Here is a 26,957-nt window from a genome sequence, read left to right as displayed (position 1 = left end):
TTATATTTATAACAATTATTTGTATGGTTACATATAACATTAATTAAAAAATGATATACAGTATTTTCCACATATAGTATTCAGAAGTGCAGACTTTTTGGACCTGAAAAACAGAAACCAAAATTAACTTTTGAGGTTAAAAAAAACCCACCAATGCCACAACTTTTTCAATATCACAAAATGATGTAAGCACAAGTTCAGAGAAATGGAATCCCACTCAAGAAACCGAAAAGATAAATGGAAGTGACAAATTTAGAGCAGCTTCCTCAACTTTGATTAATTATATACTTTGGGTTGGAAAAGCTCTCAAGAGCACTCACAATGATTCGTAGTCTCAAAATGTGATTGCATATACTGTGCTGCCATGGATTCCTGACTAGCACAGCATAATCGTGATCATTTCATGAGAATTATCGTTGCATTAAGAGACAAAATAATGGAACAATTACAGTTGGGGATCCACAAATAAAGGAGGATTAGCATCTGTGTACATCACTCTCTTTGTGATTTTAAAATTGCAAAAGTAAATGAAGTTTTGTAAATAGCTAATGTTACGCCTAAAAAACAGGGTCCACTTTTTAAATGTGCCCCCCCCCCTTTCAGATTTGATATCTCTGATTGATAGTTGGTGCTGCAGTGGAAATCTCTTGCTTCTCCAAGCTACATGCAAACAAATATGAATCCAATGCAGACTCCCTTATGATTTGTTAACCACTTCCATACCAGGCACGTTCCCCCCTTCCTGCCTAGGACAATTTCTAGCTTTCAGCGCTGTCGCAATTTGAATAACAATTGCGCGGTCATGCTACACTGTACCCAAACTAAATATTTATAATTTTCTTCCCACAAATAGAGCTTTCTTTTGGTGGTATTTGATCACCTCTGCGGTTTTTAGTTTTTGTGCTATAAACGAAAAAAAACGACAATTTAAAGAAAAAAACTGATGGGCACTGATAGGCGGCACTGATAGGCAGCACTGATAGGCTTCACTGATGGCATTGATAGGCGGCACTGATGGGCACTGATAGGTGGCACTGGATAGGCAGCATTGATGAGGAGCTACTGACAGGCATTACTAAGTGGCACTGATTGGTACTTTGATGGGGTACTAACAGGCATTACTGATGGGGCACTGATTGCCACTGTTGTGGGCACTGATTGTCACTGTTGTGTGCACTGACATGGGCACTGACAGGCTTTTATTGGGGGACAGCTGGCAGGTGTTGGGCAGTGATTTACAACTTTTGATGGGGGCTGTACTGATAATCAATGTGCTGATTATCAGCACAGACCCCCCCCCCCCTCTGACAGTGATAGACGCTGATCAGCTCTCCCTGTCAGCGTGAACCGAGGAAAACCGTTTACCGTCACTTCCTGGTTCATGCTGTGATCAGCTGTGATTGGTCACATGTGATCACGTGGTAAGAAGCCTCTGTCAGAGGTTTCATACCACGATCTGAGTTGCTGTGTGTCAGACAGACATGTGTCGGCTGTGATATCCTGATCACGTCATATGACGTCCAGTCAGGATATCACAATCAGTTTGCCGCTGTCATTCTGCTATATGGCGGGCGGCAAGTGGTTAATATGTATATAAATGGGGGAACTAATACGCAAACCAACCTATCAAGGGCAAGGGAACTAAACTAATAATAACAATAAAATAAACTACTAAGCAGCAGCCACGACTAATCGTGCTCACACACTGGTAACAGATATAAAATGGGGGGGGGGGGGGGGGTGTAATGGCACTTGCAAATATTAAAATGTATTTATACATTTTAATATTTGCAAGCACCATTACACCCCCCCCATTTTATAAGTGGTTAATATGACTACTTGCAGCAGTAGGTATGAGTTTATTCTGTAAACATAAGCAATTACTTGGTCCCTGAAAGCAGAGACTGAGGGACTTGACCAGAAATTATTAAAACGTGATGGCTGGTTAGCGTTGAGCAGATGGCAGCCTGCAGAATTTTCTTTCTCAAAAGGAAAGGGAAGAAGGCTCTATGGATGAGCTTGAATTGTAACTCCCTCCAGGATATATTGACCACTAGTCTCTGGATTTTATTATACCCCTCCAGGACATTGTCCCCTAGCTCATCTGCAGGAAGGTCTTTGCGTCAAAATTGTACAGATGCGCTCACCCAAAAGTATATTTTTCAAATAACATTGGTTATTTTTGGAGGAGGGAACTACATCAGCAGGAAGACTAAACTCATAAAAAAGGAAATAATCTAAGGTGTGTGGCAGAAGCACATCAAAGTATTCCAACCTTTAAAGAATAAAGGCTTATGGTAATTTCACAGCATTGAAGGTATATAAATATATACACAAAGTAAACCCAAAAGTCAGTACATGCTCAGAGACAACAACTTAGCACACAAAACACATCAAATGTTTTTATTAATATATTTTATTTTTAAAGAAGGAGTCTGCAGGAGGGAAGGATCTTGGATAATGAACGTATAATAGTTTAGGGCAATTAAGGATTGCTTGACTGTGCATGTGCAGCCTAGTGAAAAGAAAATATTTTTTTTTTCTTATATGTTTACTGCATTGTTTTATTGAAATCAATAGAATGAAACACTTCAAAAATGTACAAAGTGAAAAAAAGTTAATGTCCAGTGGTCATTGCATTAGTGACATTTTAATTTCAGATATGTGAACAGACCCTTTAATATTTTCTGTTTGTAGGTTATCCAGAGCAGGATTTTGACTGGGCAGATTACCAGAAGCAGTGTGGAGCAGAGGCAGCACCAAACACATCTTTCAGAAATGTAAGTTGCCAATTGTTTGGTCTAACCGTTTGACTTCTGCCATATACAGGCCCATTCAGAACAACATATGAAGAGGGATGATTCTCTTCCAAGGGTCACTGCACTTAACATTCATGGCCTTATTTAGAAAACCAATGCAGGTTTTGTGCCTATGACAAACAAGCCGGATTTTGCCACTTTCACCTCCTTAACATATCTAAATTACGCCCCTTCCTAATGCATGACACCACTAAGATATTTAAAAATCGCATTCACGATTAGAACTTTGTTCATTCGAATATGGAACAAGGAAGATTTGGAGCATTCAACATTTTCAGTCCATCTTCAGTCTCTCATGGATGTTGCTGCCAGACTCATCCACTTTACCAACAGCTCAATATCAACTACCCCTCTCTGCCAATCATTTTAGTGGCTTCTGCTCATTCAACAAATACAATTCAAATACTACCAACAAGATGCATAGCCATCCACAACAATGCCCAAGCTACATCACCAAACTCATCTCAAAATATTGCCCAAACCATGTTCTTCGCTACTTCCAAGACTCTCTAGCTCCCTCATCTCCTCCCCCATGCTTACTTCAAGGAACTCCTCTAGATTCCCTTCCATCCTTTGAAATTCCATACCCCAAGCTGTATGGTTATCTCTGACTCTGTCCACCATTAGGCGATCCTGGAAGACTCATGACTTCATGGTAGCCTACCTGAACTTTTACCTTCTTCATCAACTCATCCCCCACATTTGCCTACTACAATTTGTATCACTTGCCCTAGATTGTAAGAGCAAAACATTCTTAACTCCTTTTGTCTTTGGTTGTGTCCCTTCATTTTATAATGTGCTGTGCAAACTGTTGGGGCTAGATAGATCCTGTATAATAATAATAATAATCATAATAATAATAATAATAATAATAATTGTTCATTGGTTTGACTTTAATAAAAGCATTTTTGCTTGTTTAAAATATGTTACTGCAATTTGCACCTTGTTCTGTTTATTAAATTTGCCAGATTGTTTAATGTTCTTTAACCGCTTGCTGCCCGCCGCACGCACATATACGTCTGCAGCATGGCACGGGCAGGCAGAAGGATGTATATATAGGTCCCCTTTAAGAAGCGTCCACCGCGATCTCCGTGAGTGCGCCCGCGGGTCCCGTGGACTCGATCGGCGCGGGCATACGTCTAGAACGGGGAGATGTTAGTGTAAACACAACATCTCACCGTTCTGCCTAGCTGACACTGTCACTGATTGTGTTCCCTGTCATCGGGAACACGATCAGTGATGTGTCACAGCAAGCCACGCCCCCCTACAGTTAGAATCACACCTTAGGGAACACTTAACCCCTACAGCGCCACCTAGTGGTTAACCCATTCACTGCCAGTGTCATTTTCACAGTAAGCAGTGCATTTTTATAGCACTGATCGCTGTGAAAATTGCAATGGTCCCAAAAATGTGTCAAAAGTGTTCGATGTGTCCGCCATAATGTCGCAGTCACGATAAAAATCGCAGATCACCGCCATTACTAGTAAAAAAAAAATGATTAATAAAAATGCTATAAAACTATCCCCTATTTTGTATACGCTATAACTTTTGCGCAAACCGATCAAAAAAAAACGATTATTGCGATTTTTTACCAAAAATATGTAGAATAATATGTATCGGCAAAAAATGAGGAAAACATTTTTTTTTAATATATATTTTTGGGGGGTATTTATTATAGCAAAAAGTTAAAAATATAGCATTTTTTTCAAAATTTACGCTCTATTTTTGTTTATAGCGCAAAAAATAAAAACCGCAGAGGTGATCAAATACCACGAAAAGAAAGCTCTATTTGTGGGGAAAAAAGGACGCCATTTTTGTTTCGGAGCCACGTCGCACGACCACGCAATTGTCAGTTAAAGCGACGCAGTGACGAATCGCAAAAAGTGGCCTGGTCCTTTAACTACAAAATGGTCCGGGGCTTAAGTGGTTAAGAAAACCTGTCATGAAAGAAAAATTCTACCATTTCTGAAATCTCTTACCAAGTTGCTTGGCTGTTATGCTGACCTTTTGTTTCAGTAGTATGATGAGCCACTGACCACAGACAAATATGAAGCCTCTTACACACGACCGAGAAACTCGACGGGCGAAACACATCGTTTTCCTCGTCTAGTTCCTTGTTAGGCTGTCGAGGAACTCGACAAGCCAATTTTCTCCATTCCCGTCAAGTAAATAGAGAACATGCTCTCTTTTTGGCTCGTCGAGTTTCTCGACAGTTTCCTCAATGAAATTGTACACACGACCGTTTTCCTCGGCAAAAAAATTTCTCCCAGCAAGTTTCTTTCTGGTTTTTGCCGAGAAACTCGGTCGTGTGACGATAATGTCTTCATACTATCTCTGTGTATATTGATATGCATATACAGTATGTTTCAGGTCAATGACTTAGAAAGTATTGAAGCCAATGGACCATCAGGCAACTAGTATTTTTTAGACAGAGGTCAGCAATAGAAGCACCCGTTTCATGACATTTTATTTTAAACACAGGCGAGACTGATCCCTTTAGGACTTCAGAAGGGCGTTTCCCCTCTTGGATATCCCCCAAGGCCGGCCATACAGGGTTCGAATCTCAACCAGTTCCGCAGGAACTGGCCAAGATTCGAGCTGATAGTGGGCAGGCTGAATGTACCAGGTTGAATGGTCGATAAACTTGGGATACAACAAGCCTGCCGGATTCTCTTGCAGTTATCGCTGGCGGCTGTTATAGACATTAGAGATAATCACTGTCTTCTCCCGTTGCGGACGACTTCCCACGCCTGCCCCCACTGGCTCGGCAGGAGGGTTTCCCCTGTGTTGATGGGGGAATTGTGTGAATTTGCACCGTGTATGGCCTGCCTAGCTCTCTTCCAAGTACAATTTTTTATTTTCAGCAACCTGTTGGCTAAAAGGAGATATGATTTTTTGTATGGTATAGGTTACAAAAATGTCATGAACTTGTTTTTGCATGAACCTTACATTTTTCTTTTTAAAACAAACAAATGAAATGTCTTTAGTGTGTGTGTGTAATAGTAAATCATTTAAATTCATTCTAAAACATAATCTTGTTAAAATACATGAAAGAGCAATGATTTGATATCCACCCTTTTAAAAGGCAATTGTTATATGATTTATTCTATGTAATTACTTGGGTGTTGTTTTGGATTATATGTGTAGTGACATTCTAAAGAATGACGTAATTGCTAACATCTAAAACAAAACTGTTCCAAATTTAAAGTGAAGTTCTGTAAGCTATATTTTACAGAGCCTCTTTTAAGTGATCCTCTCCAGCAACAGGATTGCTAACAGACCACTTACCTTTTCAGGGAGTCACCCTTCCTAGCTTGACCAGTTAGATGTCACTCCTTTCCTTCTTCTTTGCTATCAAGTGATGTGTAGTCATGAGAGAAGTCGGCTAGAACAGCATATATGAAAGCTAGGCATTATACAAAGCAATCTGAGATGCTTGTGCACTCTACGGTAGGATGACCAGACATTCCCGATTTCAGGGGACACTGTCCCCAGACCAAGTCTGTCCCCGGTTTTGTCCCCGGATTGGATTTGAACATTGGCTGGGGCAATTTCAGTCAGAATTTAAAAGAGATATCTGAATTACACACCCCGCTGCGCCGCTCCTACTAGCTTAGGGGGTGTGTTTTTTTCCATTATCTGTGCCCCTTTCTGATGATCATGTGCTGGTCAGAGCGAAGGGAATATTTCTTCAGTTTCGGGGGCATGCCCTTTCAGCTCCGCTCGCATGTTCTTCTGCCTTGGCTCAAGTCCCGGGCAGTGGCCTGCCTGTTTATCTCCTTCCCTTCCCTTGTGGAGTGATCTTCCTCCGCTCCCCACCCAGTAGTAGCCTGGGGCCCGGAGAGTAAGACTTGACAGGCTGTGAGGCGGGCAGCGGCGGCGATGGACAGAGAGTCGCTGATTGCCGCCATTACTAGTAAAAAAAAAATATGTCCCCGGATTTCATTAAAAAAATCTGGTCACCTTACTCTATGGGGAATCAGCCAGTGTGCACTTGGGGGAACCTACTATTCAGGGTACCCCTGTGTGACATCATTTCCTGAATGAGCATGTACTGTACATTTTTATAATTTTTTTCATCTTCAGGCTTTCCTAGTTCATTCACACCAGTGCATTGTGGATCATTTCATGATGCATTCTTACAGCACATTACATATCTTGCTTATTATTATAATTTTTTTAAAGCTTAAACTTTTTGAATTTTACACTATTTAACTCTTTGCATGGCAGCATGTTGCCATGCACTATAGCAGTGATGGCGAACCTTGGCCACCCAAGATGTTTTGGAACTACATTTCCCATGATGCTCAACTACACTGTGCATGAGTATCATAGGAAATATAGTTCCAAAACATCTGGGGTGCCAAGGTTCGCCTTCACTGCACCATAGCATGGTAAAACATGCTTTGCAAAAAAAAATACTTTTTACAATGCACTTGGCCTGTTTATGCTTTGGGACTGTTTGGCAAAGCTGCCCAGTGGGGGCTCGTTGTTACATTTTGCCTCCTTTTGAGTTTTAACCAGTCTAAGGCCTCGTACACACGATAGGTTAAACAGAGGACAACGGTTTGATGGACCGTTTTCATTGGTCAAAACCGATCGTGTGTGGGCCCCATAGGTTATTTAACCATCGGTTAAAAAAAAGCCAACTTGCTTTAAACTTTAACCGATGGATTCCTAACCGATAGGACAAAACTGATCGTTAGTAGGCAGGACCATCGGTTAAAAATCCACGCATGCTCAGAATCAAGTTGACGCATGCTTGGAAGCATTGAACTTCATTTTTTTCAGCACGTCGTTGTGTTTTACGTCAGCGCGTTCTGACACAATCGTTTTTTTTAACCGATCGTGTGTAGGCGCGACGGACCATCAGTCAGCTTCATCGGTTAACCGATGACAATGGTCCATCAGACCGTTCTCATCGGATGGACTGATCGTGTGTACGTGGCTTTAGTGTTGTCTATGATTGGCTGCAATGGTTAAACAATCAGAGCGTGATTACTTGCGGGAATCCCATAGAGTCCCACACTTCAGATTGTATAATAAATACATTTGATATTCATTCATTCTAGAGCCGGAAGCCTCAAAAATATAGATGGCTTGTGTATAGTGCTGAAATTTGATGCCACTATCTGCTGGCGGTCTTATTAGGGGAAATTTGCTAAAATCGGTACACACAGAATCTGGTGCAGCTGTGCATAGTAACCAATCAGCTTCCAGGTTTTATTGTCAAAACTGAAAAATTAAAAACTCAAGCTAGCAGCTGATTGGTTACTATGCGCAAAAAAAAAAAAAAAAAAATTGTGGACTGTTCTGGTTACGAATATAAGGAAGTTGGTCAGATATACATGTTATTAGGGTGTACCCCTACTTTAATCCCATTTTTGTTTGCTCTACGTGATTTATCTCAGGTGCTTTGCATAACACTCATAGCATTTTCAGATAGGAATTTCCCCTTGTTTTGCTTCCTCATGCCTTTGTGAAGAATCTGCATTCAAAGCTCAGTATTTATATTGTAAATGTTTTCTGCTAGAAGTTATCAGTGCAGTAAATTCCGCAGTAATACAGGTACAGGAATTTCAGGTACCTGTAAAATAAAGAGAACACCGTTCTTATTATAATAAACTGAGCTTCCGGTGTAGATTATCTGCTATGCTTCTGTCAGATAGAACACATCAGTTTATCTTGTAAAATGATATTAAAGTAGCAGGGAGTATAGTAAAGCAGAATTTATACAGTAGGTGTTTGTGATATTGTGCTTTTAGCACGACAGCGTCGCGCTGATACTCGGCGACATGGTGCCGAGATCTCGCACTCACTGGAATAGTGACAGCACATCCCAGCAAGCGCGTCATAGAAGCGACGGGAGATCCGACTTGGATTCCCGCCAATTCTACACGTGTGCGGCGTTTGTTATGAATCCTGAGGGGGAAGTCCCCGCCGGATTTTAAATAAAAATCCGGCATGGGTCCCCCCTCAGGAGCATACCGGGCCCTTAGGTCTGTTATGGGTTGTAAGGAGAGCCCCCCTACGCCGAAAAAAACGGCGTAGGGGGTCCCCCTACAATCCATACCAGACCCGTATCCAAAGCACGCTACCCGGCCAGCCAGGAAGGGAGTGGGGACGAGCGAGCGCCCCCCCCCCCTCCTGAGCCGTACCAGGCTGCATGCCCTCAACATGGGGGGGTTGGGTGCTCTGGGGCAGGGGGGCGCACTGCGGCCCCCCCACCTCAGAGCACCCTGTCCCCATGTTGATGAGGACAGGGCCCCTTCCCGACAACCCTGGCCGTTGGTTGTCGGGGTATGCGGGCGGGAGGCTTATCGGAATCTGGGAGCCCCCTTTAATAAGGGGGCCCCCAGATACCGGCCCCCCACCCTAAGTGAATGAGTATGGGGTACATCGTACCCCTACCCATTCACCTGCAAGAAAAGTGGTAAAAACACAAATAAACCACACAGTGTATTAAAATATTTTATTTTTCTGCTCCGGAGGCCCCCCCCTGTCTTCTTTATTAGCTCTTTTACCAGGGGGGGCTTCTTCTTTGACGTCTTCGGGTGGGTGGGGGCCGCCGTCTGGTTCTCTTCCACCGCCGGGGGGGGGGTGGCTTTTAAAAAAGCCCCCACCCCCCCGGCGGGTTTCCTCCGGCGTCTTCGGCGGGGCTCTTCTTCTTCCGCTATCCCGACGGGTCTTCTCCGCTATCCGGGGGGTCTCGCCGCTCTCCGCTGTTGACTTGTCGCACCCCGGTTCTTCGTCTCGCAGTCCGGTCCCTTCTTCCGTGCTGTACGTCTTCTTCCGTGCTGTGAGTTCTTCTTCCGCGCTGTGACGTCATGTTCTTCACTTCTCTTCTTCTCCCGATGTTGACTCGCCGGTCCTCCTCGCTGAAATGACGGATGCGCGCCTTGCATCGGACCTATATAGGCCTCACAGTCCCATCATGCTCTGTACCTACCCATGTGATACCTACCCACGTGGGTAGGTATCACATGGGTAGGTACAGAGCATGATGGGACTGTGAGGCCTATATAGGTCCGATGCAAGGCGCGCATCCGTCATTTCAGCGAGGAGGACCGGCGAGTCAACATCGGGAGAAGAAGAGAAGTGAAGAACATGACGTCACAGCGCGGAAGAAGAACTCACAGCACGGAAGAAGACGTACAGCACGGATGAAGGGACCGGACTGCGAGACGAAGAACTGGGGTGCGACAAGTCAACAGCGGAGAGCGGCGAGACCCCCCGGATAGCGGAGAAGACCCGTCGGGATAGCGGAAGAAGAAGAGCCCCGCCGAAGACGCCGGAGGAAACCCGCCGGGGGGGTGGGGGCTTTTTTAAAAGCCACCCCCCCCCGGCAGTGGAAGAGAACCAGACGGCGGCCCCCACCCACCCGAAGACGTCAAAGAAGAAGCCCCCCTGGTAAAAGAGCTAATAAAGAAGACAGGGGGGCCTCCGGAGCAGAAAAATAAAATATTTTAATACACTGTGTGGTTTATTTGTGTTTTTACCACTTTTCTTGCAGGTGAATGGGTAGGGGTACGATGTACCCCATACTCATTCACTTAGGGTGGGGGGCCGGTATCTGGGGGCCCCCTTATTAAAGGGGGCTCCCAGATTCCGCTAAGCCTCCCGCCCGCATACCCCGACAACCAACGGCCAGGGTTGTCGGGAAGGGGGCCTGTTCTCATCAACATGGGGACAGGGTGCTCTGAGGTGGGGGGGCCGCAGTGCGCCCCCCTGCCCCAGAGCACCCAACCCCCCCATGTTGAGGGCATGCAGCCTGGTACGGCTCAGGAGGGGGGGGGGGCGCTCGCTCGTCCCCACTCCCTTCCTGGCTGGCCGGGTAGCGTGCTTTGGATACGGGTCTGGTATGGATTGTAGGGGGACCCCCTACGCCGTTTTTTTCGGCGTAGGGGGGGCTCTCCTTACAACCCATAACAGACCTAAGGGCCCGGTATGCTCCTGAGGGGGGACCCATGCCGGATTTTTATTTAAAATCCGGCGGGGACTTCCCCCTCAGGATTCATAACAAACGCCGCACACGTGTAGAATTGGCGGGAATCCAAGTCGGATCTCCCGTCGCTTCTATGACGGCTCTGTCTCCATCGCGGCAAGCCAGCTCGGCGCTGGCTCCCGCGATGGGGCTCGTAGGTGCTCAATCTCGCCGAGAAAGAGAGCGAGATTGACACAAAATCGGGTTCACCTACTGTAGTAAAGCAGAATTTTTTATTTATTTTTTAACTGTATTTTTACTGCATTTTTGCAAAAAATATATACTTTAAGGCTAGCCCAAACTTTTTTTTTTTAGTTTTGGATAGAATGGAACAGTGGTCCTAGCAATTATATTCACTGGAATTAGGGGTGAGTGGAACTCTTCCAACCGGGATATCTGTCCCAGTGACAGCCGGTCAAGAGTCAACTGTTCTTTTAGTTTGGAGGACATTTCCCTCATTTGCTGTTGTGTCATTTGGACAAAAATGAAAAAAAAAAAACTAGCTTGCAGTCTAGTAGCTGACCCCCATGTAATTGAAAGGCAAGCCTATAAAATATGCAATGGCTGTAAAAGAAGGACATCTATCCTTAGCTCTCCAGCAGCAAACTACATTTCTGCAAACTCTGGCCCTTTGCTGCTTCTTAACCACTGCAGCTTGTATTTCACTACAGGATGTACTAGCTGGTTGGAGGAACCACACCTTGTGGTGGAGGAAGCAGGTGTTCAACCCATCCAAAAGTGTGAAAATACCTGCAGGAACCGGGGAGCAGAAAATTGCAGGAGTTTGAAGACACTTACTATAGATGCTCTTCTTTTACAGGCTGTGTTTAGTTTGCAAGTCCTGTGGTAACAGGGCCACTTTACGCAGTGAGAATAGTGTGAAACACTTCTGACCATAATATTAACCATTAGCAATTTCCTGAAAGTGTTTGTATGATTTACCTAGAAAAGCTCTACAATTTGTACTGGTTTTTTATTTGCACGTACCGTATTTATCGTGGTAAAGCGTGCACCGCCGTATAGCGCGCACTCCCAACCTAGAAGGGAAATGTCAGGAAAAAAATAAAATACTTACAGTTTGAATGCCTCTCAGTCGGTGTCTTGCCCGGCATCCATCGGCGGCCTTGTCTTCCGTCTGCGGCCATGGTGGTGTCCTCCCCGCTTCTCCCGCGCTGTTTCTGAGCCGATTCCCGCTCCCCGCACTGTGTTTGAACGCCCCAGCCGACATATACCGAGCGCAGTACACTCCTCTCGCTTAAAGGCTAGGAGGCGGCACAGGGCGTGACCGGGAGCGGAGCCGACCCTGGCCGAGTGTACTGCGCTCAGTATATGTCGGCGCCAGCGTTCAAACACAGCGCGGGAAGCGGGTATCAACGTATATCGCGCACCCACGATTTCCCCCTGATTTTAAGGGGGAAAAAGGGCGCGGTATACGCCGATAAATACGGTAAGTCGTGATATCACATACTGTATTCCTGATTGTCTATACTGTATATGTTAGTATTTTATTGCTGTACAATGTTATGCATTAAAGGGGTTTACTTCCTCTATGTCGCCCTGCAAAGATAAAGCATCATGGACTACTATGCATCGCATAGTAGCCCATTATGTGGCACTTACCTGCAGGAGAAGCCGTGTGATGTCACCGTCTTGTCCGTGGCAGCGAGCATCCATTCTTCATCCCTCTTCTTCTTGGGGCCGCGAACTCCGGCTCTGTGACTGTCGGGGGTCATGTGACGTCACTCCCACACATGCGCGCGGGAGCCACCTTTAATGGCATTGCCCCCGGTTTGAAACGGCACAGCGTGCCCTTTCAAGATGGAGCATGCGTCGTTGAAGGTGTCACTCTGGGAAAGTGCAAATATCTCCGAGACCGTGTAGGTCTCGAAGATATTGCAAGCACCTACAAGTAAGCCTTAATCTAGGCTTACCTGTAGGTGTAAGTTTTCCCAAAGGGTTTACAACCACTTTAAGGACTTTGTGACAACAACTCACATATTCTCATTGTATTTATAAGACTCCCTAAGTAGAAATATTAGGTTTACAGGTCTGGACATCCTGATATTTAAACATCTAAATCTAAAAACAAACTTGTAATACACTGCAGCTTATTGGTCCTTAGATGAGGTGGCTATGTAAATTTTTTTGTTTAGGCTTCTTTTCCTGGTATCCCTGTGAACAACACATATCCTATCTCTGTTTGGCTATGCATATTCTTTCACTTTATCACATGGAGGTGGTTGTCTCCCAGGCTGGACTTTGAACATGTCTTCTTCTCTTCAACCCCATCACTTGGGAAGTGGAAGGATTACACAAGGAAGACATTTGTTTGCACTTTTAGTGCAGCTCACAGGAATTGACAATGGCACTGCATTTCTGGCACACTCATAAAGTATTTTCTGTAACCACTGCAGCCACTAGTGATGAGCTGAGAGATACCCAGGTTAGGCAAATCCAAACCCTCTTTAAAATCAATGGGAGTTGAATCTTAAAAATCATTAACCTCCTGGGCGGTGTTCCCGAGTCTGACTCGGGGTGAGATTTTTGGGCTAGGATCGGTAACCCCGAGTCAGACTCGGGCTCGCCTCGCTGGATGTACAGGGAGTTTTACTTACCTTGTCCCTGGATCCAGCGATGCCACCGCGCTGTGTGAGCGAGCGGGACCTCGCTCGATTCACACAGCGTCCTCCTGTGCCGCCGATCTCCGTTCCCTGCGACGTTACGACGCACGGGGACGGAGAACGGCGCCAAATTTAAAAAGGTAAACAAACACATTACATACAGTATACTGTAATCTTATAGATTACAGTACTGTATGTAAAAAAAAACACACACCCCTTGTCCCTAGTGGTCTGCCCAGTGTCCTGCATGTCATTTTATATAATAAAAACCTTTTTTTCTCCCTGCAAACTGTAGATTGTCCATAGCAACCAAAAGTGTCCCTTTATGTCAAAAATAGTTTTAGATCAGCTAGAAAACAGCGATAATAAATTATAATCACTTGCAGAATTGTGCGATAGCGATTTGTGGGGAAATTTGTCATAAAAAAAAAAAAAAAATGACAACGACAATTCTGCAGCTGAGCAAATTTCAGTGATTTTGATTTGATTACATTATTGAATAATTTTTATTATAATTATATTATTATTTGTTATAATTATTTATAGTTATTTATTATATTATAATTTATAATTTTGTTTTTAAAAAAATGTCATACCCGGGATGCCTATTAGAATCTTGTTTGGTCAGATTTAAGTGAGTTATTTCTAAAAATTGCAGGCCTACAGTATAAAACGCCAAATTTCCTTGCAAATAATGGTACCGCTTTCAGCATGTTTTTTCTGAAAGAATCATACCGCCAGGGAGGTTAATGGCTATTTTCTAGGCTTGTAGGCAAAGCATGGTCAAACAAAAGGCATACAGGACTAGGCAAATAACATTAAAAAAAAAAATATATCGATTATAATGCAAGCATTCAAAAAACATTTTTTAAAACATGCCTGGGGGATTCCCAGAACCTGCCTGTAAGTTGCACATTATAAGATGTTTACATCATACAGCAAAACTGGAACTTACAAAAAAAGTTGGTCAGTTTGCTGGTAAATGTTCCCATCAGAGCATGCAGTCTGGCAGACTTAGAAATGGGGGACGAGCATGCAGCCCTCTACCTCCTGAACCATATCAGTCCACATGTCCTTAACATGGAGAAGGTACCTTGCTAGGTAGCTCCCTCCTGGCAAAGCACTTTGTTCTCACAACGCTTACCTGGTGGTTGTCAGCAGTGTTAATTTTGTTGACTAAAACCAACTAAAACATAATACCATTTAAGTCAACTAAAATATGACTAAAACTAAAACAATTGAGATGACTAAAATACGACTAAAACTAAAATGCCATTTTAGTCAAAAGACTAAAATGGGACTAAAACTAAAATGCCATTTTAGCAAAAAAAAAAAAAAGACAAAAATTTGACATGAATTTAACACTGGTCTGTTCATACCTCAATAACAACTAAAATGTACTGGAGATTTTATTCAACTAAAATGTGGGACATTTTAGTCGACTAAAATGTCTTGGAGATTTAGTCAACTAAATACGACTAAAACTAAAACAATTGCAGAAGACTAAAATGGGACTAAAACAAAAATGCCATTTTAGTCCTAAGACTTAAGTCCCATACTTACTATCAGTTTTCCTGCAGGTTTTTCTCTTCAGGTTTACCAAAACCATGTAGTGCGAGGGCCTGCCTGATTGCATACAAATTAAAACTCTTGAGGTTTGACCTCATATTAGATGGTTTTGGTAAACTTGAAGACAAAAACCTGCAGGAAAACTCATAGGGGTAGATCCACAAAAGAATTACGCCGGCGTATCTCTTGATACGCCGCGTAATTTCAAATTTTGCCCGTCGTATCTTTGTTTTGTATCTACAAAACAAGATACGAAGGCATCTCTGATGGATCCGACAGGCGTACGTCTTAGTACACCGTCGGATCTAAGATGCAATTTTTCGGCGGCCGCTAGGTGGCATTTCCGTCGAATTCCGCTTCGAGTATGCAAATTAGCTAGTTACGGCGATCCACGAACGTACGTCCGGCCAGCGCATTTTTTTACGTCGTTTGCGTTCGGCTTTTTCCAGCGTATAGTTAAATCCACTGTTATGAGGCGTACTCAATGTTAAGTATGGCCGTCGTTCCCGCGTTGAAATTTGAAATTTTTACGGCGTTTGCGTAAGTCGTTCGCGAATAGGGATTTGCGTAGAATGACGTCACCGTCGTGAGCATTGGCTTGTTCCGGGTTAATTTCGAGCATGCGCACTGGGATACCCCCACGGACGGTGCATGCGCAGTTAAAAAAAACGTTGGGTCACAACGTATTTAAATAAAACACGCCCTCATCACAGAGATTTGAATGCCGCGCCATTACGCCGCCAAAGATACACTACGCCGCCGTAACTTACGGCGCCGATTCTTTGTGGATTTGAAAAAAAAAGTAAGTTACGGCTGCGTAGCGTATCCTAGATACGCTACGCCCGGCGCATAAATGCGCCGATGTACGTGGATCTGCCCCATAGTGTGTATGGGGTTTAAGACTAAAACAAAATAGAAATTTGCTGCCAAAATTAACACTGCTTGCCAGTGACTGCAGATCAGGGGCTTGTCAGAAACTGAAAGTCCCATTTAATAAGTTGGCCCCCCAAATATTCTCCCCTCCTATGAACCCCCCCCCCCCCCCTTTGACAAGTCTTTTATTAAAACATAATCCCCAAAATGTCCCATGATGTAAATCCATTTTCAATCACATAATCCAGCCATGAAGAAGAATAACACCAGCTGACTCACTGAAAAACACACCGACTGCCAAACAACTAGCCTGTGCAGGAAGCCGCCACATTTATAATTCGTGCTAAATGGTTCATTTCCTGCTGCAGCCGGATATTTGGCTTGGCCATACACCCATTTAGTTTGACTGTTAACTGAACTCCAGCCATGTAAAATTCAGACTCAACGTGAGTTTGGTCATCCCTAGCAGCCACCACATCTAGGATTAGCAAGCTGCAATATAATACATTTTGTTCTTGGGTCAAGATATCCCTTAAAGAAATAATTAAACCTGATATTTAACCACTTTCCGAACGGCTCACGCACATTTACATCGGCAAAGTGGTACGTTCGAGCGAAACGATGTACCCAAACGTTGACCCCCTTTAAGAGCCATAACCTGCTGCACAGCAGGGCCCGCGATGCATGTGGTCGGCGGGCACGTCACCCACCATCGTGGGTACGAGAGCCAGATTGGGGATTTGTGTATGTAAACACACAAATCCTCGTTCTGGCAGAAAAGAGATAGATCTGCTGTTCATAGTAATTACAAACAGCGATATGTCTTCTCCCCCAGTCAGTCCCATCACCCATCAGTTAGAAACACTCATGAGGGAACACATTTAACCCCTTGATCGCCCCCTAGTGTTAACCCCTTCCCTGCCAGTGACATTTACACAGTAATCAGTAAATATTTATAGCACTGATGGCTGTATAAATGTCAACGGTCCCAAAAAAGTGTCAAAAGTGTCCGATCTGTCCGCCACAGTGTCGCAGTCCCGCTAAAAATCGCAAATCACCTCCATTACTAGTAAAAATTAAAAAAAGGCATACAAATGCCATAAATCTATCCCCTATTTTGTAGACGCTATAACTTTTGCACAAACCAACCAACATAGGCTTATTGCGATTTTTTGCCAAAAATATGTGGAAGAATACATATCGGCCTAAAGTGATGTAGACTTTTTTTGGGGGATATTTATTATAGTCAAATATATTTTTTTCAAAATTGTTGCTCTTTTTTAGTTTATAGCGCAAAAAAAATAAATTGCAGAGGTGATCAAATACCACCTAAAGAAAGCTCTATTTGTGGGAAAAAATAATGGACATAAATTTTGTTTGGGTACAACGTCGCACGACCGCGCAATTATCAGTTAAAGCAATGCAGGGCCATATCGCAAAAAATGGCCCAGGCATTAAGAGGGAAAATCTTCTGAGGCTGAAGTGGTTAAATACATCCCCAAATATCACAGATCTGGAACATATAGAGCATAAAAGAGTGACAATAAAAAACATTTGTATAATTACTGTATTATTGTTTTTAGAAGAGAAGATATTCTTAGCAAAGTACCTCTTGCCACTCCTACAATATAGCTACACTTTAAGATATGTATATTCACTTTTATATATATTCTACTTTGCATTTGGAAGTTACTCTGTCATTGCCTTGGTTTCAGACATCCAACTCTCGTGGTTTTACAAAAAACATGAAGCTGGAGGCTGTTAACCCAAATAATCCCTCAGAAATATGTGTTGCATCTGTGACCAAAGTAAAAGGGAGATTACTGTGGCTCCATCTTGAAGGTACGGAAAGTCCTTTTTTTTGCTGTTTAAATTGTATTTTATAGGTGCACACACTCGTGTACACAAGAATGCAGTCTTTTGGTATGAAGATCATATATCCAACACATTACATCAGAAAAGGAAGTTGTGGTTATTATATTTCACATTTGTTGGTGTATAAACAAAGAGCTGTGTCAGCTGTAATACAAATCGTCTTTGCTCTTAGATTTAAAAATAGGAAACTATATATAAAAAATGGAACTGGTAAATGCATGCACAAAATTTAAATGTATAAATCTGAATATTTATGTACAAATGTGTTAAAGCTGAGCTCCATACATATATAGAATTTATTTTCAGCGTGACCCTTCATTATCACCTTCATTGTCACAAGTTGAGAAAGGGCAGCGACCAAAGTGTATTGTTTTACTGCAGTCACTGGGCCAGATTCACAAAGAGATACGATGGCGTATCTCCTGATACGCCGTCGTATCTCTGAGATCCGACAGTCGGATCTATGCGACTGATTCATAAGAATCAGTTACGCATAGATCTCCCTTAGATCCGACTGGTGTAAGTGACTTACACCGTCGGATCTTAGGCTGCAATATCCCGCCGGCCGCTAGGTGTTGCTTCGGTTTTTTACGCAAGGAATATGCAAATTCCGATTTCCGCCGATTCAGAAACGAAGCCCGCCCGTCGCTTTTTTTTTACGTTCCGGTGGATAGTTACCCCTGCTATATGAGGGGTAGCTAATGTTAAGTATGGCAGTCGTTCCCGCGCCGAGTTTCACATTTTTACGTTGTTTGCGTAAGTCGGTCGGGAATACGGATGGCCAGAATTTACGTTGCCGCCGAAAACAATGACGTCCCAGCGACGTCATTTGGAGCATGCGCACTGGGAAATATCGCCGGTGGCGCATGCGCAGTTAAATCGGCGCGGGAACGCACCTGATTTAATTTGTACACTCCCCCTAGCCGCGGAATTTGAATTCCGCCGGGGGAGTTACGATCCGCCGGCGCAAGTTTGGAGGTAAGTGCTTTGTGAATACTGCACTAGCCTCGCAAAAGTGCGCCGGCGGATCGTAAATCACATAGATTACGCGGATCTAAAGATCCGCTAATCTATGTGAATCTAGCCCACTGTCTGTACTGACTCATGCTGGTCATACATGGTGCAAATTTATTTTCTGCAACCATGAGTTGCATTAAAGAAATTTGCACGATTCCCCTCTCAACATAGACAGTGTTGAGAGGGGAATCTGTAATTATCTTCTCTCAGCAGGGGGGCAGGGGGGGGCGGGGGAAGCTGCCGGGAGATGACAATGATTATTGCTAGCGGCTATAGAAACCGTTTCCGTGATCGATCAACTTAGCACATTCAGCTTGCCCATTACGATTGGAATCTCATCCAGTTGCGTGTATCTAGTGTATCCATGTTCCAGTTCAGTGCCGGACTAAAAAGGCTGTCTAAATCTCAATGGGCAAAAATACAAAGCTATTCGCAGGTAAAACAGCTCTTGTATGTCTATTTTGAATTTTTTTGCCTGGAGTCGTGGTATAACTTGGTATTCTTCATTTGTTTTGTTCAAAAATAAAGCACAACTACCCCATAGCATTACATCCACCCAGGCTCCACCCTATATTCTGACTGGGGCAGAGGATCACCTAAATCTGGTGCTTGCTGACAATAGGGAAGAAGTCTCTAAAATGTTTGGGTGGGAACTCCCTAGCATTTATTATCACTGCTAAAAAGTATCTTAAAGTAGCAGTTATCTAGAGGTTTGGCTCACATACCCACGTAAAAAGAAATTTACCATCAAACCAGTATTAACCAGTTAATATAAATCCCAGGGACAACGAATATGGGGGCTGATTTTCTAAAATTGGAGAGTGTAGAATCTGGTGCAGCTGTGCATGGTAACCAATTAGCTTGTGACCCACAACAGAAATGGCAGGTGCCGCTCAAGGCTCCACCAGCTCCACCAGCTCCTCCAACTCCTCCAGCTCCTCCAACTCCTCCAACAAGGACAGAACTTTTCCCAGCTCAAAACATCTAGTAGGTAAAGGAGGTCCTAAAAGTCGCACATCACAGCAAAACCTTTCACAGACACTTTCCCCGACTTGTTCATTCCCCCGACTTGTTCATTTCCCAACTTAGTTGGAGTAGGCGGTTCACTTTGGTGGGGGTGGGTCAGCCACGCCCTGTGACCTTTGACCTCTGGGAACCCGCCTTCTGACCTTTGGGGGAGGTCCCTGTTCCATTCCTGAGTCCTAGCCATATTCTTCAATGGGAAACCCTAACCCTAAAACCCTAACCCTAACCCTCTTACCCTAACCCTCTAACCCTAACACTTACCCTAACCATAACCGTAACCCTAACCCAACCCCTAACCCTAACCTTCTTTAAAGTGTATGGCAGCCTCAGCTAAGGTTGGAGCCTGGGCTAAGGCTGTCATAAACTTCCTTACAGTGTTTTGCTGAGATGTGCGACTTTTAGGACTTACTTTCTCTAACTTCAGCTTATTCAATTAAGCTTTGACAAAAAAAAAAAAAAAACTAGTAGCTGATTGGTTTCTATGCAGAGTTGCACCAGATTTTGCATTCTCCAGTTTTAGTAAGGCCGGCCATACACCGTGCAAATTTATTTCCTGCAACCATGAGTTGCAGGAAAGAAATTAGTAAAAATTCCACATCAACACAGACAGTGTTGACAGGGGAATCAGCAATTGTCTTCTCCCTGGGGCAATCGACTGATCAACTTGATACATTCAGCCTGCCCATTTACGGTTCAAATCTCGGCCAGTTCCTGCTGAACCACCCGAGATTCGAACCGTGTATGGCCAACCTAAATCAACCCCATGGTGTTTATCTTCCTCTGTGCAGTCTGGATATGTTCTTAGAGCCAATAACAATACATTGAAGATTTTTTAGTGATTTATTATTTTCTATCCCAGGAATATAATTAATAATTGGTGTATAATGTACAATTACAAGAAATGTTTTTCATTTACTGTACACACCCATTTAACATTTACTTGGATGTTTATCTCAGGTCTGCAACAGCCACCTCAAGAATATATCATTGATGTGGAATCAGTGAATATTTTCCCTGTAGGGTGGTGCGAAGCTAATTCCTACCCCCTGAGTACACCACACAGAGCAACTGGTAAGTCTTATACACCATACCAAAAATGACCATAATGGTCTTGAGTACGGTATATGTATGTCACTGTGATTCTAGCATATACATTTAAAGTATTGCATTGAAAGTTCAACATCAAACCAGCTTACATGAAATACATTTTTGTTGTAACGTTTATTTATTTTTTGGTGTTCCAGATTTCTTGAGGGTATTTATTGTACAAAGGTTTAAAACTTTTTTCTTAGCCATCTTTATGTTAGATTTAACTGATGGGTAAGGATTACTCTGCAGGGTTTCCCCAGGGCGGAATAGCAATTGCTTCCAATCGGCAGCAGTACTTGGTACTGCAAATAGAGATTTTTCAACTAATTGAAAACCCATTGTGCCAGCTGGCACCAATCAATCCCTTTTTATAGAGACAAGAAAAAGAGGATTTCACACAGTACATTATCCTTATGGGATGATAAAAGATCACATTCAGTCTCGTCAATGCAGCAATTTAGGAAAGGTAGCATATCCAACTGTCAGTTATTCTTGGTGAGGGATCTACTTGTCTATGGCTAGGTTTACAAGAGGTTTCATTAGCTTTTCCATTGAAAGATTTAAAGTGGTTTTAAAGCTCAGACATGAAAAACAAGCAAAGCATATCCTTCTATAGTATATACTTGCCTTAATCCTAAGTACCTAGTATGATTTATGTCTGCATGAGTCACTTCTGACAGGTATCTAGGGGGACAATAGGAATGGGAAGGAGAGGAGGATTGAAAGCCTGTGATTGACAGACTCAGCTGTGCATGTTTCCCTGAGAGATTGTGTAGAGCAATGTCAATTTCCTTCACTCAGGTCTCAGCTTCTATAGCCGCTAGAAATAATCACTGTCTTCTCCCAGCAGGGACGGCTTTCCCTGCCTTCCACCGCCGGGATAAAACTGTGGGCTAGATTCAGGTAGTGGGACGTAGATTTATGCGGGCGTAGCATATCCTATTCACGCTACGCCTCCGCAACTTAGACGGGCAAGTGCAGTATTCACAAAGCACTTGCTCCGTAAGTTTCGGTGGCGTAGCGTAAATCTGCCGGCGGAAGCGTGCCGAATTCAAATTGTCAGAAGGTGGGCGTGTTATATAAAACATGACCCCAGGTAAATGACGTTTCTCACGAACGGCGCATGCGCCGGCCGTGAAGTATCCCAGTGCGCATGCTCCTAATCACGTCGTAAATAGTCAATACTTTTGACGTGAACGTAATTTACGCAAAGCCCTATTCACGGCAGTGACACACCTCCTTCCCCCCTATCCGGGAGTGTGGTTCAAGGGGTATTCATCACATCGTTGTTGACAAGCCTTTTATACCATTTCTCTTGTGAGTATTTTTTTTTTTTTTTACTATCATACCTATTTAATAAATTGTCAACGGTAACACACTAGGCTGGTGTGCCTTTCTTTTTATTCTTAAAGAAAAACATTCAGTCTGCATATGTGACCAGCACATACTGTTCCTTTATGCATATACAATAAACATTTTAGATACACTATATTACCAAATGTATTGGGACACCGCCTTTACAAGCACATAAACTTTATTGGCATCCCAGTCCTATTCCGTAGGGTTCAATATTGAGTTGGCCCACCCTTTCCAGCTTAACAGCTTCAACTCTTTTGGGAAGGCTGTCCACAAGGTTTAGGAGTGTGTCTATGGGAATGTTTGACCATTCTACCAGAATCGTATTTGTGAAGTCAGGCACTGATGTGATTGAGAAGGCCTGGCTCGCAGTCTCCATTCTAAATGTGTTCAATCGGGTTGAGGTCAAGACTCTGTGCAGGCCAGTCAAGTTCCTCCACCCCAAACTCACTCATCCACACTATATTGCCAAAAGTATCGGGCCATCCCTTCAAATCATTTGGTGGAGAGGGGATTATGGTGTGGGGTTTTTTATTTCAGGGGTTGGGCTTGGACCCTTAGTTCCATCGAAGGAAACTCTTAGAACATCCAGCATACCAAGACATTTTGGACAATTTTATGCTCCCACCTTTGTTGGAACAGTTTGGGGATGGCCGCTTCCTGTTCCAACAAGACTGCGCACCAGTGCATAAAGCAAGGTCTATAAAGACATGGATGAGAGCATTTGAGGTGGAGGAACTTGACTTGCCTGCACAGAGTCCTGATCTCAACCTGCTAGAACAAATTTGGAATGAATTAGAGCAGAGACTGCAAGCCAGGCCTTCTAGTCCAACATCAGTGCCTGAGCTCAGAAATGCGCTTCTGGAAGAATGGTCAAAGATTCCCATAGACACACTTCTAGGCCTTGTGAACAGGCTTCACAGAAGAGTTGAAGCTGTTATCGCTGCAAAGGGTGGACCAACTCAATACTGGACCCTACAGACTAAGACTGGGATGCCATTAAAGTTCATGTGTGTGTGTAAATGAAGACATCCCAATACTTTTGGCAATATAGTGTACATGTGTATGGGGCTGAGCAAACTAGAATTGCTTCTGCCTAGCAAATCAGTTGATATCCTAAATCAGCTATTCTCGAATAGGGTTCAATGAAACCCTAGCGTACCTCTAGCTGTGATTAATTGTCCTCCCATTTGATGGTGCCAGCATAGTGCAAGAGCAAATCCACTTGGCAAAGCCAGCAGCATGACACCAATGATATTTTTAGCTGTCTGTAAGGGTGTCATTCTGACTAATAAACAACAAAGAATGGTGCTACTACCCCAGATTAATAAAACTCCTCCTGAGCTGTCGGGTGCAGGATGTGCAGTTGCTCAGCTGCCAAAGTGATGAATAGATAGAGGACAATCCCCAACTCCATACATGCTCTTAAATCAGTCCAAATTTATTGTAACTCCATATCTCATTCTGACCAACCAGGGCTCAAGTCCCGCGGGAACGCGTGGGAACGGAGTTCCTGCACTTTTTTCACAGCAGGAACTCAGTTCCCTTTGCAGGACTAGAGCAGCCGAGAGTAGCTGAGCTGCCCGAGCCAATCCTTCACTAAGCGGCGATGTCCAGCTTGAGTCACTGTCAGGGGCAGGCCAACCTTAGTAATCCTTTATGTTACTGGCCGCTTCCTGTATAAGGATTCATCGGGTAGTGTGCAGGTATTCCGTCACTTCCTCGATGCCGCAATGTCTCCTGGGAACTTTTGTCATTGTTCCCAGGAGACATTGCGGAGGTCTGCCATGAGTTATCGCGGGATTTAGAAATAACTTGCTTCTAGAAAAAACATGCGGTTTAGTACTTATGCATATGAGCGTATCATATTTTTTTTTGTTGGTGGGGGAGTGGATCTTGGGTGGGAGTTCCCACACTTTTTTCCCAGGACTTAACCCCTGTGACCAACACTGTAGGGCTTTGCAATCTTCATACTGACCTCTACAAAAAGGAGCATTTTCCCACTGACCCCCGATGAACTGGTTTTAGTTGGCGTTCCTCAGTTAGTAAGAGACCTGAAAATTATTGTATGGGTGCTCAACCTGTGGCCCTCCAGCTGTTTGCAGAACTACAAGTCCCATGAGGCATTGCAAGGCTGACAGTTACAAGCATGACTCCCAAAGGCAGAGGCGTGATGGGACTTGTTGAGCACTCATGTTTTAGGGGCTACTCTGGGGTAAAAAGCTTGAGAAAAACTGTTCTAGGTGAACTTATTACTATCAGAGCAGATAGGAGTGCCTCTTGATACCACATGGCGTTTATATGTTAGTCAGTTGCTTAGTTGCCTCTTGCATTGTAAACTTTTGTAAAGTATCACCAGGGTGTAACAACAAATAATTACATTATAAAAGGCACAGATTCATTCCTGATTAAAACTAATTGCTCTAGTGAGTTGTAGAATGGTCTTGCTTGTTGCGTTTTCTGCACTAATGAACATGTTTCATAGTATAGTACAAGGAGCAGCAGCATGCTGTTTCCCATACAGATATGTCAGGAAAAAGCTCTAAGCAACCGCAATAATATAGTCGAAGGTAAACAGACCTCCATCCCAAATTCAATGCAGCAGTGACTCCCCCCCCCCCCCCCCTGATATTTTATTTCATGTACGCACACAGAGAACTGTTCCCATGTATCATGAAGGAAAGACTGATGACATGGTTGGTAACTGATGGAATTAGATGCCGAAAAATCTTTGTGACAAGTGTTAAGCTCGGTGTTAATCACTCTCTGCCCCCTTCACTATCCATCCATTGCTCTCAATGTTCAATTCAATTTCAGAGCAGAAAATGCTGGTGCAAAGTGCCCAGTTTGAAATCCTATCTGCAATGTGTAGTATTTTCCCCAGCAATTCAAATTAATATTTTAGCCATACTGGAGTGATCTTAATTATTAAAGCCTTCATCATTTTTCCCCCCCGCCATCTTCCTTTTCTCTTTATCCAACTTTTTTTTTTTTCCCTTTTCACTTTCTTTTTCCCTTTCCTTTTTCTTTTCCTTTTTTAGTTTTCTTTATATAAGACTGTATGAAAAGGATATGTATTGAGGATATGTAAGAAGATGTAAAGTGTTATATTAGTTTATGCAGACAGTATCCATATAAATTCATTTGTTGTGTATAGGGTAAAACCCCTGTAATACCTTACGAAAATAATAATAAAATAATATTGTACCAAATTAATATTTTAGACATTTTTTGTTTAACTATTTGTTTTTTGTCTTTTATCTAATTTGCCTGCAATTGAAATATTGTGCCTTGGTGTACCGGCAGTTTAGTGGGCTGCTTGGACAGACATGCATCTCACACCTGTTCCGTTCATCTTTCATCGTATTTCTCATCTTTAAAAACCTGTGCGACTAATTGCTGGCCCCTAAAAGGGAGGAAACACATTGTGTGAGAACTGTAACAAGAGTTCCACATTCCTCACTTGCACCAATGGGGTTTTCTGCGAGACCTTGTAACTGGAACTGAGTTCAACACACCAGTATATAAGCTAATCCTAGTGTGAGATTCCCAGGCATTAAAACACATTCATGCCTAGTGAAAACGCGCAAGGCTTTACAAACTGTGCATGTCTGAAATATGTCTTTTCTCTGGCTTTTATTGCTAAGCCATTAAACATAAGTTAAATGGAGCATTACACAGATCTCAAATTTGGATCTCATGCTCGGATATAAATTACAAGGCACTGCAGCCAATTAAAGCTTTTCCAGTTACTCCTGTAAGTGGCAGTAATGCACCCAGGTTTTTCACTGTCAACAGAAACAGCCTGGCAAGACCATCTGATCTGAGCAAAAGGGACGTTTTCATATTGGCAGGAGTTCCTGAAGCTGTTATGTAATCAGATACACTGTTCAGTGTTTTCATACTGTATGGCATAATTAGAGATCACAAGCTATGCTGCGAGTTTAGGCATTTCATTATGCATGCACTCAAGCATCCCATGACCTCCACACATAAACAATTAAGGTAATTGTTGACCTATTAAGAGCATACATAACATATGGGCCTCCTTTAGATATGAAATGAATTGCTAATAAGCAACAAGAGAGGCTATTTCATATATCCCACCTACTATCAGCAATTAAACCTTACACATAACTAATGGCTGCTGCAAGTTCCCAAATGTCATACTAAAGAGCTTATTATTGATTAAAACGATGGAAAAACAAATTGCAAGCAATAATGACGTATTATTTATAGCTAGCTGGAAAGCATGTTCAGATCTGAATTTGAATGTATTTAAAGTTTACATTAGGAATATATAATCCTGCTATATAATATAATATAGGTATTTAGAAATAGATTTGATTTGCTCCATAATAGTTTTTCTTCCTATTGTATACATTCAACTAAATTAAGCAATGAAAAAAATAATTAAAAAGTAAACATTTTTATACAATTTAAAGTGGATGTAAACCTGATTTTTTCTTTTGCTGTCACAATGTAGGCTCCTTTCACACTAGGCGGACTCCGTCGCTACGCGGGAGATCTTTTCGCTGATCTCCGCTGAGCCGGCGGAGGACAAGCCCCTCTCTGCTCACTGAGCGGGGAGGGGCTTGTGCAGTGCCGCTGTCTCCTATGGCGCGATCTGATGAAAACGGACAGCATGTCCGTTTTCATCAGATCTTACCCCGATCCGATCCGCCATGGACGGATGGGGACGTATCGCCATACGTCTGATTTTGGCAG

The 26,957-nt window shown here is 43.2% G+C and overlaps 1 protein-coding gene across 3 annotated transcripts in view; it reads left to right on the top strand.

Moving 5' to 3' along the window:
- SFMBT2 (Scm like with four mbt domains 2) overlaps nt 1-26,957 on the top strand; it is a 287,202-nt gene that overhangs the window by 208,211 nt on the left and 52,034 nt on the right. For all 3 annotated transcript variants that reach the window (XM_040343342.1, XM_040343341.1, XM_040343343.1), the window contains 3 exons: nt 2,698-2,780; nt 17,582-17,708; nt 20,742-20,855. In XM_040343342.1, coding sequence (XP_040199276.1) covers nt 2,698-2,780; nt 17,582-17,708; nt 20,742-20,855 — 324 coding nt within the window. The remainder of the gene's footprint in view (nt 1-2,697; nt 2,781-17,581; nt 17,709-20,741; nt 20,856-26,957) is intronic.

The sequence above is a fragment of the Rana temporaria genome, chromosome 3 (assembly GCF_905171775.1).
Source record: "Rana temporaria chromosome 3, aRanTem1.1, whole genome shotgun sequence".
Taxonomy (NCBI): Eukaryota; Metazoa; Chordata; class Amphibia; order Anura; family Ranidae; genus Rana; species Rana temporaria.
The sequence above is the reverse complement of the archived record's forward strand: the minus strand, read 5'-3'. Positions and strand labels throughout refer to the sequence as shown.